This window comes from Mus musculus, chromosome 2 (assembly GCF_000001635.26).
Source record: "Mus musculus strain C57BL/6J chromosome 2, GRCm38.p6 C57BL/6J".
Classification (NCBI taxonomy): Eukaryota; Metazoa; Chordata; class Mammalia; order Rodentia; family Muridae; genus Mus; species Mus musculus.
The window spans coordinates 5,921,009-5,939,692 of NC_000068.7; the positions used below are offsets into that span (position 1 = coordinate 5,921,009).

The 18,684-nt window shown below is 46.1% G+C and overlaps 1 protein-coding gene across 8 annotated transcripts in view; it reads right to left on the reverse strand.

Annotated features, from left to right (window-relative positions):
• Dhtkd1 (dehydrogenase E1 and transketolase domain containing 1) overlaps positions 1–18,684 on the reverse strand; it is a 46,611-nt gene that overhangs the window by 24,790 nt on the left and 3,137 nt on the right. For 4 of the 8 annotated variants that reach the window (XR_003951797.1, NM_001081131.2, XM_006497447.4 and 1 more), the window contains exons 2-6: positions 11,379–11,534; positions 9,767–9,978; positions 8,630–8,824; positions 2,861–3,130; positions 657–828 (exon numbers count right to left, since the gene is read on the reverse strand). Coding sequence is in view for 3 of the 8 variants with exons in the window: in NM_001081131.2 (NP_001074600.1) it covers positions 657–828; positions 2,861–3,130; positions 8,630–8,824; positions 9,767–9,978; positions 11,379–11,534 (1,005 nt within the window). In the remaining 5 variants the exon portion in view is untranslated. Of the gene's footprint in view, positions 1–656; positions 2,016–2,860; positions 4,174–8,629; positions 8,825–9,766; positions 9,979–11,378; positions 11,535–18,684 lie in introns of those variants that run through there. The other 4 variants (XM_017316878.1, XM_017316877.1, XM_017316879.1 and 1 more) reach the window with 4 other exon arrangements.

Genomic DNA, 18,684 nt, shown 5'->3' on the forward strand with positions numbered 1-18,684 from the left:
TTAAGAAGGATTAGGAGGTGCGGCCCTATTGGGAAAGGTTTGTCAATAGAGGTGAGCTTTGAAATTTCAAAAGCCCACTCCAGGCCCAGTCTCTTGTTCTCTCTGCCACATGAGTGCAGGGTAGCTGTTAGCTCTCAGCTACTGCTCCAGCACCGTGTGTCCCACCAGCATGGAGTCACCCTCGGAACCCAAAAGCAAGCCCCCAACTAAGTGGTTTCTTTTCTAAGTTGCCTTGGTCTTGGTCATGGTGTATCTTCATACCAACAGAACAATAACTAAGGTAGGGAGATAGAGGCAGGTGGATCTCTGTGAGTTCCAGGCCAGCCTGGCTTACAGAATAGCAAGCTCCAGAGTTACACAGTGACACCTTGTTTGAAAAAAAAAAAAATTAAGGCACTAGAGAGATGGCTCAGTGGTTAAGAGCAGTGACTGCTCTCCCAGAGGTCCTGAGTTCAATTCCCAGCAACCACATTGTGGCTCACAACCATCTCTAATGAGATCTGAAGCCCTCTTCTGGTGTGCATGAAGACAGCTACAGTGTACTCCTATACATAAAATAAATAATTCAAAAACCAATTATAAAAAAACAAACTAGATGTTTCTCTACAAATTCCTTGTCTGGCTGACAGCAATGGCAATTCCAGTGAGCGACGTACCGATATCAGAGCTGTATAAGGACGACCTTCCTCTCTCTGCAGGAGTGGTGTAGCCCAGCTGGTTATTGACAATTAGATGGATGCTCCCACCAATTCTGAAGTGTGGAAGATTAGAGAGTGTGAACGTCTCAAGGACAATCCCCTGACCGCAGAAGGAAGCGTCACCGTGGACCTGGAACGTTCATCCCGGGCAGGAAGTCAGGAATCAGTAAGGTTAGGTTTTCGGATTGAAACAAACTGCGTGAGAATCCCAACGGGAGCCCGAGCCACCACCCTCTCACAGCTCTCCTGACATAAAAACAGAAGCTTCCAGGACTTCTCCGTGTGTTCAGACTCATCTGAAAAGTACTCTTCAAAGAGCCCCTGCCCATTTCTCCCTGCACGCTGGACCTGACTCCCCCATTTCACAACATTTTAGCATCAACAGCAGAAGACTGGGAGGAATGGCTACTACATACGCAATGAAAACACCGACCTAGGGATTGCTTTTTTCTATGCTAGGGATTGAACCCAGGGCCTCATGCCTCCCAAGCAAGCACTCCGCCACTGGGCTCTGGGCCAGTTTCAGCTCTAGGAAATTCTGCATGAAAACAGAAACAGGGTGCGTGAGCTGACACAGGGGGTGAAAGTGCTCCCCTCCCACACTCAGTGACCTGAGGTGAGGCCTCTGGGATCCTCATAAAGACGGAAGACAGAACTGACTCCACAAACTGTCCTCTAGCCTACACATGCATGTTGTCCAGTACACACACACCACACACATAACACACTACACACACACATAAACACTCAACACACATACACACATCATACACACAACACACATACATACCACCCCCCCCACACCACACATACATTCACATATCATACACAAACACATACCACACACACACACATACAACACCTCACACACACACAACACACACACATACCACGTCCCCCCCACAACATACATATACACACATACATATACACACATACACACCACACACACACATACCACATACACATACCACACACATACACAACATACACACATCATACACAAACTCGCAACACACACACACACACACATATATACACACACCATACACAAACACACATACACACACAACACACACACCCCATACACACACACAACACACACACCCCATACACACACACAACACACACACCCCATACACACACACATACACACCACACACAGACCACCCATACACACATCACACATACCACACACACCACACAAACACACATCTATGAGGAACAGTGCACACCTCTGACCTTCTCCTCTCCCCACTCACTCACCGCTGAAGAGACAGAGAGAAGGAGCTCCCGTCACCAAATCCTGCCCGCCTGCTGCCATGAACAGAAAAGAGGAAGGAGGCAGCACACATTAAAGCCAAGGTACAGGAGGCAAGAGCAGAACAGAAGTAGAAAATTACAATGCTATTCTGAAAGGATTCTACCACTCAAAGCCACTAGATCAGAATGTCATCATGAAGCCTGGCAGACAAGGTGGTTGGCGCCGGCAGCTTTTCATTTAAAACCTAACGCAATCCCAGCACTTGGGAGGCAGAGGCAGGCGGATTTCTGAGTTCGAGGCCAGCCTGGTCTACAAAGTGAGTTCTAGGACAGCCAGGGCTACAGAGAAGCCCTGTCTTTTTTTTTTTTTTTTTTCAACTCGAACTCAGAAATCCGCCTCCCTCTGCCTCTCGAGCGCTAGGATTAAAGGTGTGCACCACCACGCCCAGCGAAACCCTGTCTTGAAAAACCAAAAAAAAAAAAAAAAAAAAAAAAAACCAAAACCAAAACCAAAACCAAAAACCTAATGCAAATAATAAATGTATCATGAAAATTTTTACCAAACATATTTTTTTTTAAAGATTTATTTATTTATTATATGTAAGTACATTGTAGCTGTCTTCAGACACTCCAGAAGAGGGAATCAGATCTCGTTACAGATGGTTGTGAGCCACCATGTGGTTGCTGGGATTTGAACTCTGGACCTTCGGAAGAGCAGTCGGGTGCTCTTACCCACTGAGCCATCTCACCAGCCCCCAAACATATTTTTTTAAAGCCCAGAATTCTCTTTTCTCAAAATGTCATTCCACTTTCCTCTTAAACAGCTACAGTAGCCTGTCATATCTACCAATCCATTGTTCTTTCAGGTCCCCCCCTCCCCCCAAAAAAACTCCACGTACCTGCAGGCATATGACTTTGTCCCCAGGCTGAGCAGAACCATTCGGGGAGTAGTCCCCATCTTCCCGAGACTGCTGCCTGCCACGAGTTTTCCCTACAGCCACGGGGTTAACAGCTTCCAGATGTGAGGGGTTGGGCAGCATTGTCACATGGAGGGGTTGATGGGCACCGAAGTCTAGGTCCACTGAGGAGGTCAGGTGGGACAGGACATCACCAATGGTGGCAACATTCTCTGGAAACTCGCTTAAGCCTCGCATTTTACGGAACATCAGCTATTAGGGCAAAAATACAAGATATGAAACAAGTCTTATTTCAGGGGTCTAAAGTGAGCTTAAAGAAATATAAGCATGATGTAAATTCTTTTATAGTTATTGCAAACACGCATTATTTAAAGACAAACACAGACCTCTAACTGCTGGGTCACTCAGCATTGGAGTTCCTCAGAATCAAATGACAGTCAACATTTTTTACATATTTTTATTGTTAATTACCTATATATATGTGTATGCACCTGTGTGTGGGTATGCGCACATGAGTGCAGGCACCCACAGAATCCATAAGAGACTAGATAGACCCTTCAGCCAAAGAAACTTTCCCCTGAAATGTGGCTGCTGGTAGGGGTTTCCTCCAGACATCCCAGTAAGTGCCCTAGAGCCCCCCATCATGGGTACTGGGAACTAAACTGAAATCTTTTACAAATAGGCTCTTAACTACCTATATAGCTCTTCCAGTCTGTATTAGTCAGGGTTCTCTAGAGTCACAGAACTTATGGATAGTCTCTAGATAATAAAGGAATTTATTGATGACTTACAGTCGGCAGCTCAATTCCCAACAATCGTTCAGTCACAGCTGTGAATGGAAGTCCAAGGATCTAGCAGTTACTCAGTCTCACGCAGCAAGCAGGCGAAGGAGCAGGAGCAAGAGCAAGAGCTAGACTCCCTTCTTCCAATGTCCTTATATTGTCTCCAGCAAAAGGTGTAGCCCAGATTAAAGGTGTGTTCCACCACACCTTTAATCCCAGATGAAAGGCATAGCCCAGATTAAAGGTGTGTTCCACCACACCTTTAATCCCAGATGAAAGGCATAGCCCAGATTAAAGGTGTGTTCCTTAACTCGGAGATTCAATCTTCTGGAATCCATAGCCACTATGGCTCAAGATCTTCAAACCAAGATCCAGATAAGGATCTCCAAGCCTCCAGATAAGGGTCACTGGTGAGCCTTCCAATTCCGGATTGTAGTTCATTCCAAATATTGTCAAGTTGACAACCAGGAATAGCCACTACACAGTCCTTCGTGGCAATGTTTTAAGAGGAATCTAACACAAGGTAAATACTAGTTACTTCTGTCTTATATAGCTTTCAAAATATGTAATCATTAGTAGTGATTTCAGCCACTGCATCGCTGTAAAAAAAAAAAAAAAAAAAAAAAAGGAAAAAAGGAGAAAGGAAAAAAAATCCCACAACTCCGTCTTTTTGTAATTCTACTTGAGGAAGGTGTAAGGTTTGGTTTTGTTTTTTTGTTTGTTTTTTTTTTCGTTTTTCGAGACAGGGTTTCTCTGTGTAGCCCTGGCTGTCCTGGAGCTCACTTTGTAGACCAGGCTGGCTACTCAGAAATCCGCCTGCCTCTGCCTCCCGAGTGCTGGGATTAAAGGCGTGCACCACCACTGCCCGGCCTCCACTGACTGTTTTTAATACGCTGTTTTGGAGTTGGTTTTTTTCACATGGCTTTTGGAAATCCAACTAAGGGCCTCAGGCTTGCAAGCAAGCACTCGACCACTGAACCATCTCCCCAGCCCACGTGCTACTTTTTTTTTTTTTTAATTATACATAACTACACTGTATGTCTTCAGAAGTAACAGAAGAGGGCATCAGATCTCATTACGGGTGGTTGTGAGCCACCTTGTGGTTGCTGGGATTTGAACTCAGGACCTTTGGAAGAGCAGTCAGTGCTCTTACCCGCTGAGCCATCTCATCAGCCCCATGTTCTACTTTTTATGAGGTTCTTTTCTTCTTTTTTCTTGGATTTCAGCAAAGTCCTTTACTTATGTCTTGTTCTGCAGCCATGTCACCTGAGTGCAGGTGGCAGGTCCCTGGACGGCAGGATGCTCAGAATCACACCCCTCTGGGACTTCCACTGAGATGCTGAGTGCAGGAGAGCCTATGCGTCTACCTCCTCCCCTCCCTCTCATCACTTAGAATGCCGGAGACCACAGCTCGCTCAAATGTGTAGACCGAGCTTTTCCCACTACACTCTGCTGATTTACATCTGAACATAGTACAGGTGCTGCACATAAGATGGACTGCCCACTTCATTCTACTCTAGACACTGTCCATGTGACCACTTCCCAAAGACATGTCAGGATAGTGTGGCTGGAACAGTCATGTATCAGCTAGGCTTGGGGCCTCCAGCAACGGCTTCCTTTGGGGCTCTCCCTCTGCCGTGTTAACAGTGTATTTGTAGAAGACCAAAAGACCATGATTCTTCAGAGTTTACAAATCCTGTGTTCATTCTCTCTCTCTCTCTCTCTCTCTCTCTCTCTCTCTCTGTCTGTCTATCTCTCTCTCTCTCTGTCTCCCTCTGTCTCTCCTCCCCTCCCCTCCCCTGATCCCCTTACACACACATGTACATCAACACATGGCTTGGATCACCTCTATAGTGTCAAAAACACACAACAGACCCCTCTGCTGTCTGTCTCTGAACCTAGCATTTGAACATTTGTGTACAGATCGATTAAAAACTCACAGGAAACACAAACCCAAAGCACAGTGGGTACTCTGAGCAGACCTGGGAACTTTCTGCAAGAGCAACACTTCCCTGAAATGAGGCTGGTGGGTAGTTTACACCAGAACCCCTAGCAGGCTCAGACCCTCCACACCGGCCTGGTTAGGCATTACCGTTTCTGTAGGCAGTAAGTTAAGCAGATCCCCATTCTATGACTGACCCAAACGCCCCTATGCAACTCTCCAGATACATTCAGGGATACAGGCAATCCCTAGTCCCTCCAGGCAAGTATCTCTGCTACCATACCCCTGACAGTCGGAGGTAAGAGTGATGGTCCTCTAGGCTAGACCACTCATAAAGCCAGCTGGAAGCGTGGGCTACAAGCTGCCCTTGCCTTTAAATGTGAAAGGTTCCCGGTACGTCAGCATCAGAAGTCACTAGCTCCGGAACACTGTAAGAAAAAACCAATGGGACTGAGGAGAGCCTGAGTACTGTCGAAGGAACTCAGTGTAGGCTAGAAAAGAGTCTCAGCAAATAATCAGAAGGGGAAAGTAGTCTAGGAAGCACCTCACAGTGTTTTCGTTTACAGTAAAGAAGGAGAGAGGGCCTGTCATGACAGGAACCTCGGGGAGAGCATCTGGCTGAAACGGCTTCTGGGCCCAAGTTCAGGGTTGGACCATCCTACAGGCCCTGGGCTCTTCTTGTCCATTAGAAATGTTCTCAGCATCCTGGACCAAAGATGAAACTGAGGGCCTGCTTGGTGGGCGTGATATCAGGAGACCACAGATCCACCAGGAAACCCCACAGTCATCCTTAGTTAGGATCATACAACACACAGAAGGAGATGTCCAAGACCAAGCAGCCGTCTTCTGCTTAGTACTACAGTGCCTACTCTACAACTCACATGCACTGAGAGTCTTGAGACCTAGGGAGCACCCATGGGTGGTGGAGTCACAGTGCTCTGTGATCACAGGGCTCAGAACAGAGGGTGCTCTTCCCCAAAACACTGTACCCAGTTCAGCAGTACATTCATGATACTACTGATAATTTCCAGGGATGCAAGTACCCTGTGGGCAAGGTAAAAGGCAAAACACTCCCCCGTGGGGAGCGCTGCGTACTTTCCAACATGTGGGAGGCTGGAGCAGTAGTTGAGAGCTTACATCGGATCCACAAGCACAAGGCGCTACTCCCCCACATGGGTACTAGTACCATGGGAAGAGGACCAACAGGCAGGTCACCATGCCATTGGGAGTGCTGAAGTGGAAAGGCAGTGAAAATGCAGCCATCCAGAGACCAGCTCTGGTCCAGCAGCCATTGTCTTGAGGATGTGGTACTAAGGGCAAGAGACAATAAAGCTGCTTAAATCACCAGTTCTGTGGAGTCTTCAGGGCACCTACACCATCCAGGTTGTGGAGGAGTGCTGCTGGAGCAGGTATGCAAGTCACTGTCCCTCCAATCCTGTCAGCCAGGCCCAGCACACCAGTCTCAGCAAGTCATTGTAGTTGGGTCGTGGATGCCAGTTTATGTCACACCAGCAAGTACATCTGATCATGGGGAGGAATATTTTTTACTATAAAGTCCAAACTTGCACCTAGGTCTTCAAGAAGGGGAAGCTGTGAGGACCCTGGACATGTTAGAGGACAGGACTGGAGCATGTTCCCATGAAGTCCCTTGCCTTCTGGATCCTTAACGCCACTGCCTCTGGTTTCCATGGCTGCCCTGTGGTGGTTTAAATGAGTGAACCCCATAGGCCATATAGTTGAATGCTTGGTCCTTAGTGTAATAGTTTGGAAAGAATTATGGGGTGTGGCCTTGTTGGAAGAGAAGTGTCACTAGGGAATGGGCTTTGAGGTTTCAAAAGCCCAAGCCATGAACAGTTAGCATTCTCTGTCTTGTGCTTGTGGGTCAGATGTAAGCTCTCAACTGCTCCAACAACATGCCTGCCTGCCTATCTGCGCTCACTGATTCACCCTCTGAAACTAAGTAAGCCACCACTAAATTCCTCTATGAGTTACCCTGGTGATGGTGTCTGTTCACAGCAACAGAAAAGTATCTGAGACATGGCCCATGCTGCAGAAGTCGAAGCCTAAGCTTGGAAGTAATACTGCTGATGCCAATGCTGTGCTGTGCTCCACCGTGTGTGCATGCGTGCGTGCGTGCGTGTGTGTCTGTGTATGTGCGTGTGTCTGTGTGTGTGTGTGCGTGTGTGTCTGTGCATGTGTGTCTGTGCGTGTGCGCGCGCGCGTGTGTGTCTGTGTGTGTGTGCATGTGTGTGTCTGTGTGTGTGCGTGTGTGTCTGTGTGTGTCTGTGTGTGTGTGCATGTGTGTGTCTGTGTGTGTGCGTGTGTGTCTGTGTGTGTGTGTGTGTGTGTGTGTGTGTGTGTGTCTGCTGTAGCAGAGGAAGGGCAGAGGGCAATTTTGCTTATCATTCCTTGACCACCATGCAACTTGAAGAAACAAAATAACCCAGGATTTCCCTGAGAGAAGAATCTATAAAAGAACATTACAGGAGAGTCAACCTCGATTTTGCCCGTCAGCATGAAGCTCCACCCCTTCACTAAGCTATCCCACCAACTGTTCATGAGCCCCACCGGTTTCTAGAGGAACTTAGCACCATCACCTTCATCCTGCTGCAGTCCTGCACAGGCAAGAACCACAGAAAGTTCCTAGAGACATAGAAAAGCTACCTCTGTGGAGTCTCATCAACATGGCTGCCCAAACGAGACCTGAACGCCTACATCAACTAACATGCCATTATGGAAAGGGGAAGGCTCCAGAGGCTCCAGAGGCCTCAGCCGCAGACTAAGAGTCGTGGGCAGCTGGGGAGTGCCCAGAGTGGGAGAAAGATCTTCCCCAGGGAAGAGCCTCCGGTTGTTTCTCCAGGACCGAGTGGTAACATTAGATGTCACTGAGTGGGCTGCATTTATGCATCTAGGAATATAGGAGTTTGGGGTTACGTGGAGGGGACTGTGTAACAACAATTAAAGGTAAAAATAGTAGCCATGGACATTAAAACAAACAAACAAAGCACACATAGAGAGGAACCTTACCTCCGGAGGTAACTGCAGAAGGCCTGTCAACAAATTCAACCTCCCTCTATGGGGCATCCCGATAATGATGTCGGTTATACCGCCATAGGCTGACAATTTCAGCAACTCATGAAAAAAGCCCATCATGCTCTCTGCCCCTTCACCGCCGTATCTCTTCACCGTGGCAAACTTGGTGGCCAAAAAGTGGTCAAACTCCTATGGAACAGACATATGAGCTGCCGGAAGACAGTCAAGTGCTCAGGCGAAAGGCAGATATGGCCCATGTGGTGTAAGAAGGCCCCAGATTATTCATTCCAGTGGTCCCAGCTGTGTCCCTTCACTACATATCCATGGAGAGAGGCATCACGGGATAGTACAGCTCTGCTAAGGACCCTTGACCCAGAAGGAGCTGTAAAGAGTATCACATATCTGGGAACAGCTACCTTCTCTATTTGCTTTTCTAGGCTTAAGGGCGGACTTGGCTATCTGCTGCTTAGTCAAACAGCAGTTTTTGTAGAGGCTCCACAGTATTTTCTCACCAAGGTCTAATGCTATCCAGATACAGTGGTGGAAATAGGCTTTATTGGTTTGTCCTGCCTGAGTCCTTACCACAGCCCTGATGGTTTGGTTTCACCAGTTTACAGTGAGAACCTCTGCCCAGGAGTTTAGCAATCTCTTCAGGAAACAAAACGAGATGCATCATCTCAAGGACTTTGTCAGCTTTCACAAAACAAGCAGACAAATGCTTCAACGCACTTTGATGCCATCCACTTTGCTTCTGCCTGGAGTGAAGTGTTGCTAAGTCTGCTGTGCTGAAGCAATGGGGAGCGGCAGGGACACGGTCTACTGCCTTCTTTCCTCTCTTTAGTGGCGAGCGATCTTTGCAGGAACTGAGAAGGCCTGGCTCACTGATATTAGCTAGTACTTATTTTTACCACTTTTAGCTATATAGTTGTATGTATCTGTGCGTCAGCGTATACACATTAGTGCGGGTGCCCTCAGAAGCCACAGACGTTGGATCCCCTGTTGCTGGAGTTAAAAACAGCAACATGAGGCACCATGTGGGTGTTGGGATTTGAACCTGGCTTCTCTAGAAGAGCAGCAGGTGATTTTAACCACTGAGCCACCCCTCCGGCCCCTAGCTGATACTGTTTATACCTGAGACTCTAGCAATAGTTTGGACAGGTATTTTCGTTCTTCTGTGGTGAACGTCTCCTTTTTCAGTTCCTCAAACCTTCTGGCAAACCAGTCTCTCTCTTCCTGGCTCTGAAGCTGGGCGGTTTCGATAGAAATTGGGCCACAGTAGATATGGTTCAGATAGGCCAATACTTCCTCAAGAGAAGCTGCTTCTTTGCCCAGGTTTAACAGTCCTGTGAAAGACAACCAAAGGGACCATGTCACAGAAGCAGCAGCCGCCCAGAAGGGAAGTCGAGGGACGGAACAGAGTGCCTCTGCTGCTTCCACCGTGAGCTCCATTACAAACAGAATCATCACTGGTTATTAATAGTTCCTTTAAAAAAAAACCAAACAATTGTGGGAACTTATATCCAGGATCTCCCACGTAACAAGCAAGCATTCTGCACTGAGGTGCAGCCTCTGACCAATCTAGACCTTCTCTAAAGGCAAAATTAAAATTCCGGTTGATGGCCATAAGGTGGTGAAACTCGATGGGAGGAGACCTTCCTCGTGAGGACTGCTCTATGTTATGTGGGACTGTGATTCTATAGTGACTTCAGGATGAAATTTAAAACTCTTGGGGTAGGACTACATCTCAGTGTAGAGCTCCTGCCTGGCATGCCCAGGACCCCGGGTCTCTTTCTTGCAGCACAATAATACGGATAACGTAGGTAACATGAGATAAACCCTGAAACGGTGACTCGTGATGCAGGCCTCATTTTTCTGTTTGTTTTGTGATTGCTTTAGTTTCCAGGCAGGAGATGTGGAATGAGGGGATCAGGGCTTTAGAATGAAAGCAGAGCAGGCTGTCCCCACCTCTGCCATGTGACAGCTACACATTCCTTAGGTTTACTGAGTCTGTTTGCATCTGTGGTAGTTTGAATGAGAAGCCCCCCCCCCCCCCCCCCCCCCCCCGTAGGTTCAGACACTGGAACACTCGGACCCCAGAAGGTGGTGCTGTGTGGGAAGTTTAGGAAGCCATGCTGGAGGAATGACGTCAGCAGGATTAGGCTTTGAGACTGTTTGTTTGTTTGTTTGTTGAGACAGGGTTTCTCTGTATAGCCCTGCCTGTCCTGGAACTCACTCTGTAGACCAGGCTGGCCTCGAACTCAGAAATCTGCCTGCCCCTGCCTCCCAAGTGCTGGGATTAAAGGCGTGCGCCACCACGCCCGGCCTATGTATTTTTTACCACAGAGAAACTAAGACCATTCTAGAACTTCAAGACAGCTCCTAATCGAAGACAATTCAGTGTGCTCTTCCTTGTCCCTCCTCCCAGGGGTTCTCAAGCTATGGGTCACAACCCCATTGAAGGGCTAATGATCTTCTCACAGGGGGTTGTCCAAGACCATCAGAAAAGACAGATATTTACATTATGACTCATAACAGTAGCAAAATAAGTAGCAACAAAACTAATTTTATGGTTGGGTGCCACCACATCATGAGGAACAACTGTATTAAAGAGCTGACATGTTAGGAAGTTTGAGAACCCCTGCCTTTGCCTGATGGAAGTCTCCAATCCAGGGCATCCTCATTCTACCAGAATAGAACAAGGCTCTTCCTGCCAGTTCCCTCGAACACCCAGGAGCTGCCTTACCTGTGGTAGTGAAGGGTCCCTGGAGTGTCCGGACAAGAGCTTGGATTTCAGGCACAGTATCCAGGAGGGCTTGTCCAGGGAAGAGAGGGTTGATCTGGGCAGCTTTGTGGCCATGCTCACAATACACTGTCACCAGCCTGGCAAGGCCATGGTCAACTGAATTGGGAGAAGGAAGTAACACAATTGAGGAGATGCTCAGAAACAATAGAAACACTTGCCCCAGAAGGATGGCCTTAGACATTTAACACACTGGTCCCTCCCCCTCCCCGCAACCCCGCATCTACCAGGGGCTTTCAGGATGAAAGGCTGTCAGATGCTAGGTAACACGCTTATTTCCTTACATTTATCTCCTGATATCTAAAGTCCATGGACGCAACACCAAAGCCAACAGGAAAGGAGCTCAAGCCATGAGTGCTTATTTGTGATAACTGGATGTGTGACAGACATTAGGAAGAACTTCCGAAACTGACACACATCAGTTCCACACTGACATTAAAGACATGGTGGTCCCCCTCCTTTCCCTGTTAGTGCAGGGATTCTTAGATCTTAGACTGCATTTTAAAAACAGGGGAAATGCTGGGCACAGTGTCAAGTGCCTTTAATCCCAGCACTTTGGAGGCAGAGGCAGAGGCAGGCAGATTTCTGTAAATTCAAAACCAGCCTAGTCTACAACATGAGCGCCCAGACAGCCAAGGCTACACAGAGAAACTCTGTCTCAAAAAAATAAAAACAAAAAAAACCAAAACAACAACAAAAAACCCACCAAAAAGCAAAAAGCAAGCAAACAAACAACAGGGCTAGGGAAAGAGCTCAATGGCTGAGGACACTTGCTGCTCTTGCAGAGGCCCGGGTTCAGCTCCCAGCATCCACTTGGCAGCTTGCAACCATCTGTAACTCCAGTTCCAGGGGACTCAGAGCTCTCTAGTACATATTCATACATGCAGGCCAAACATTCATTCACATAAAACAAGAATCTATCATCTATCTATGTATCTATCTACCTACCTATGTACAGATATTTTTCTCTGGTTGGAGCTATACATGCTTGTATTTGGAAGGCAGAGGCAGATGGATTAAGGCCTACCTACTAAGCTCTAAGCCAGTCAGGGCTACATAGTGAGACCTTGTCTCAAACAAACAAAAATAACAACAATAATAGTAAAATGAAGGTAAAACCCCCAAATCAATGTTGCATTTCCATTTCTCCTTCAGTGCTAGGAACAAAAATTCAGGGCCTCCCACGTACTCTACCACAAGGCCAAACACCCAATCTCACATCTCCTTTGTTAAAAAAAAATCTGTATGCATGTATTTATTTTGGCAAGGGGCGTGCCAGAACATGCATGCAGAATCCTGAGGATAACTCGTGAAAATTTTGTTCTCTCCTTTTACTGTGTGGGTCCCAGGGATCAAATTTAGGTGCTCAGGCTTGGTAGCAAGCACCTACATCCCAAGAGCTATCTAACTGGCCCTCTTTTATTATTTCAGACTCCAGCCACAGTTATTCTATAAAACCATAGACAAGGAATTAACCTTAATTATCTTGTCACTCATGTGCTGCAAAACTATCATCAAGCTAAATAGATAAACTGGGCACAGTGGCTCACATCTGCAGCCCAGGCATTCTGGGGCTTGCTCTGACTTCAAGGCTCTATGTGTTGCTAAGTTCATGGCATGCGGTGGCATAGCGAGGGAAGATCAGGGACACAGTCAGACATATTTGCATCGTCAGCAGCTAAGCAGGCCCACAGTGCGCCATATTCCCAGACACGACTCTGGTTTGGCCCTTCCTGAGTCTTAACTGCTGAACATGTCGTCCAGTTTGAGGAGACATCCTTCTGGATGCTGCTCTTTGCTTGGGATAGCCACAGCTAGGCTCTGTTGCTTGTGACCGGAAGACACACGAAAACAAAATGACGTTTACAAAAGACCATGGCAAAAACACCATCTCCACTGATTGCTTTGTTGTTTCCTATAAATTAAAATGTATAATTTTGGTAGCGAGGCACAAGGACCTTAGTTCTGCTTCAGGAAGGAGAATGCCAAGTTACCCAGCACAAAGTACACTAGCCGCAAAGTTAAACTAAACTTAGTATTTCATTTAAAAGCCAGACGAAGGGAGACGGCTTAGTTAAGAGTTTGGGCTGTCAAAAAAAAAAAAAAAAAAAAGCCGGGCGTGGTGGCGCACACCTTTAATTCCAGCACTTGGGAGGCAGAGGCAGGTGGATTTCTGAGTTCGAGGCCGGCCTGGTCTACAAAGTGAGTTCCAGGACAGCCAAGGCTATACAAAGAAACCCTGTCTCGAAAAAAGAAAAAAAAAAGTTTGGGCTGCTTCTCCAGAAAATCCTGATTCAATTCTCAGGACCTTCTGTAACTCTAGTCCGAGGGGACCTGACACCTCTTCTGGCCTCTGCGGCAGTAAATGCCTCCTTCCATGACATATAGCTTTTGTTTTCTTTTCTTTCCTTTTTTTTCTTTCCTTTCCTTTTCTTTTTTTAAGGATATCTCAACTATCCAAGTGCTGAGATTGCAAACATATATTAGCATGTTTGACTCTGCTGTTGGGGGTCAGGGAAAGGAGGTTGTTTTTAATTTTTTGAGACAGAGTTTCCTTGTGTATCCCTGACTGTCCTGGAAGTTGCTCTGTAGAACAGGCTGGCCTGGAACTCAGAGATCTGCCTGCCTGTGCCTCCCAAGAGCTGGGCTACACCACCACCTCCCGGCTAAGTTAAGAAACCTCTAAAACTGACACCGGTAATAAAGAAGCTGACTCGAATGTTCCATTATACTTACACACATACACACACCACATACATACACCACACACACACACATATACACCACACACACACACCTCATAAACATACATACATCACACACACATATACACACACACATATACACCACACACATACATATACCACATACACATACATACAACACACACACACACCATACACACCACACGCCATACACATATACACACATACATATACACATACACACACACATACATATACGCCCACATACACATACATACACATATACACCACACACACATTTTTCCCTTGAGGTAAAACCTAGGACTCTGAGCATTCTAAGCAGACATTTGCTACTGAGGCAAATCCTCATCCCTTCACCTATTACAATAAAAGTTGAAAAGGGGTGTCCTACCACCAACCAAGGAAAACACATGGTGGGACACATGGCTCTATGTAGCCTAATTGGCCATCAATGGGAGGAGAGGCCCTTGGTCCTGTGAAGATTCTATGCCCCAGTATAGGGGAATGTCAGGGCCAGGAAGCAGGAGTGGGTGGGTTGGGCAGCAGGGGGGAGGGAGGAAGGGGGAGGGGATTTTTTGGGGGAAACTAGGAAATGGGATAACATTTGAAATGTAAATAAAGAAAATATCTAATTTTTAAAAAGAAAAATAAATTTAAAAAAAAGAAAAAAAAGGGTTGTCTTGAACCTATAGAAAAAGTGATGAGGGAACTGTATCAGTCAGCCATCTTTCAAGTAAGGAGCGAAGGCTGTACACCTTTGCATCTGCATTAATATTTTTAAATTTTTCTACAGTTTTAAAAATTATTTCAGTTTCTTCAAAGTATTTTTTACAACTCCAGGAAAGGCCCCTGTGATTTGTAATATGCAACACCCCCACAACCTGACTTCAACTATCACAGCTCAGTGATAGAGACAGTAACCTCCAGCTTAGTGTAGAATCCGTTGGCTTCTGTCTCTTGAAGGCCTCTGAGCACGGGCTCAGCAGGAAGAGTTTCCTACGGATTTATGAGGTCCCTAGCAGGGTTAGGAGGTGACAGAGCATCTGGGTTATGGGGACTAGTGTTAGTGGATGTAGGCCCATTGGGCCAGGCCTTTAGAGTTATAGCCATTTCCTGCTTTCTGACTCAGTAGGATGTAAGGAGCAGCCACCATAGCCACTCCAGCTGCCAGGCCTCCCACTCCATAACAGACGTGAAACAGCCAGCATAAGCCTCCGGCTTTGACCCGTTGCTCTCAGTAGTTTGCAATCTCAATAAGAAAGCTAGGGGGGCTGTTAGGATGGGGTGGGGGTAGCAGGGGAGAGAGAGAGAGAGAAAAAAAAGAAAATCTAAAAATCTAAAATCCTTCATGATAAAATGTATCCTTGAGGATCGCCATTTTTCATCTTGCCTCCACTATGAGCTAGGAGTTTGGTTGAATAAATCCAAAATTGATGCATGAGATTCTGAGCACAAATAAATAAATAAAATAATTTGGCAACTAAGGTTTACAGAGGCTAAAGTACACGCTATTACCAAGAGTAAGCTACAAAGAACACTCAGTCAAAGTTTAACTGCTGAAAACACTGATAATATCTCAATCCAAGAGGCTTCTAAAGGCCAATGAGCTATTGCCTTAAATCCAGAGTACAAAGGCATGCTTAGTGAGTGGCGTGGTACCCCAGACACTCACCGGCTACACCCAAGACAAACATATGGAGGGTGAAGAAAGGCAGTGATAAATCTTTTGTTTGTTTGTTTGTTTTTCGAGACAGGGTTTCTCTGTATAGCTCTGGCTGTCCTGGAACTCACTTTGTAGACCAGGCTGGCCTCGAACTCAGAAATCTGCCTGCCTCTGCCTCCCGAGTGCTGGGATTAAAGGCATGAGCCACCACCGCCCAGCTTGCTTATTTGTTTTTAACTTAAATACATTTACTCTGTACCTGCTAGGCACTGGGTACTATAATAGACACCAAAGATTTAGGTATAGGAAATACATATTCTATATTGTCCAAGTTTCTAAACTCTGGTGAGTTGAAAGAAGAAACAGTACCTGAATCTTAGGGGAGACATCCTCCAGCTCGTGTGCAGCTTTTGTATGCAGCACAACATTGTCATTTATGAAACTCATGGGGCTGGAATGACTCAATAGTTAAGAGCACTTGCTGCTTTCACAGAGGACCAACCAGGTTCAGTTTCCAGCATCCACACTTAATGGTCCACAACTACCTATAACTCCAGATCTGTGTGTGTGTGTGTGTGTGTGTGTGCATGCACAACCCCCCCCCCCGCCCCCCAACGGGTAATGAGAACTTTGGTTTCTTTCTTTCTTTTTTTTTTTGTTTTTCCGAGACAGGGTTTCTCTGTGTAGCCCTGGCTGTCCTGGAACTCACTCTGTAGACCAGGCTGGCCTCGAACTCAGAAATCCACCTGCCTCTGCCTCCCAAGTGCTGGGATTAAAGGCGTGCGCCACCACACCCGGCGTGGTTGCTTTAAAAACCCAATTATGCTATATGAATATGTTTTTGATTTAATCCCAGGTGTGGGATATGGGGCTTATTCAGATTGTCCATAGCAGCTGGCTATGATTCGGTTCCTGCTCTGGCAGGGGCGTGATTTTGCCAGCTGAAGACAGATTGCATTTGGAATTCTAGGAACTCTTGAGAGGACATTAAAAACTGCCAGAGCCCAGAGAGGCTGTGGCTGCTGCAGCCCCTGCTGCTGCTGGTTGCTGCTGCTGGAGTCTGCTATGTTTTGTTAAATGCTTGTGAGCAAATAGGGACAAAGAACTTGGATGTTCTGACAATGAAGATCGACATTGCCCCCATGGAATTTGATGCCCCTCAGCATTTGGAAGTTCTAAAGAGATTGACGCCACCTTTCTCCTCTATCCTTTCTTCCCTGCCTGATGTTGGGAGGGTTGGAAGTGTGGGGAAGGGTAGTAGGAAAAAGAACCCAATAAAGTATCCAAAAGTACAGCTACACATACATATAAAAAGAAACTGCTCAGGCTGGAGAGATGGCTCAGTGGTTAAGAGCACTGACTGCTCTGCCAGAGGTCCTCAGTTCAATTCCCAGCAACTACTTGATGTCTGACAACCATCTGTAATGGGATCTGATGCCTAAAGAGAGGGACAGTGTACTCACATACATAAAATAAACAAACCTTAAAAAAAGAAACTGCCGCCGGGCGTGGTGGCGCAAGCCTTTGATCTCAGCACTCAGGAGGCAGAGGCAGGCAGATTTCTGAGTTTGAGGCCAGCCTGGTCTACAGAGTGAGTTCCAGGATAGCCAGGGCTACAGAGAGAACCCCTGTCTCGAAACACCCCCCCCCCAAAAAAACCAAACTGCTTAAATTAATCCCCCTAAAATCATACACATACACACACACACACACACACACACACGAGCTAGAGCTGAGTCCTTTTGACAGAGTGCTTACCTAGCTGAAGGTTTAAGTCCTAGCACCACGTAACACAAGCTCAGCACTATGATCTTAACATCTGAGACAGAGTCAGAAGTTTCGGATCATCACCAGATAATATAGTAAGTTACAGGCCAGCCAGGAATACCTGAGACCCTATCTAAAATGAACATGTAAATAAACTAAATGAGATGCAATTAAAATCTTAGCCTGGTCTACAAAGCAAGAAACCCTGTCTCAAGATAAATAAATAAATAAATAAATAAATAAGACTCTTACAATGTTTAAGTAACTTTACAAGTTTGTGTATGGCAATATTTATAGCTATAGTTGGCCAGCTAGTAGGTCCATATGGCCATGACCTCAAACCTGCAAGCTACAGAGCTTCAACCCTTCATATTCTACTGAGAATGCACCTTCCTCCCTCCCCACACCCCAAAGTTTTGTAAGATAACTCAGTCTAGCGCAATGGTTCTCAACCCTTGGATTGCAATCCCTTTGGCAGTTAAACCACTCATTCATAGGAGTCACATATCAGATACCCTGTGTAACTGATATTTATACATTTATACATTATGATTCATAACAGTAGCAAAATTACAGCTGTGAAGTAGCAACAAAATAATTTTATGGTTGGGGTTCACCACAACATAAGGAACTGTATTAAAGGGTCCCAGCATTAGGAAGGTTGAGAGCCACTGAGCTAGCTTAACCTTAAATATCAAATAAAGAGAGCTGGTCGTAGTGGTTCATGCCTTAATCCCAGCACTCAGGAAGCAAAGGATCTCTGTGAGTTCGAAGCCAGCCTGGTCTACAGAATTTCAGGACAGCTAGGGCTGTTTAGTTTAGTTTACTCTCAAAAAAACAAAAATCAAACAAAAAATGTAACCTTGAGAGCAGGGCATGGTGAAATACGCCTTAGGTCCCACCTGGGAGGCAGAGATAAGTCAGAGATAAAGAGAGCGCAGCCTGGTTTAAAAAGCAAATTCCAGGTCAGAAAGGACTACATACTGTCTTACAAAAAAAATTACCTTCATACTAAGACCTGTAATTCAGAGTCTAAAGGCAAATACCATTCCATTTAGAGAACAGAGGTAATTAATAAGAGATCAGACTTTTC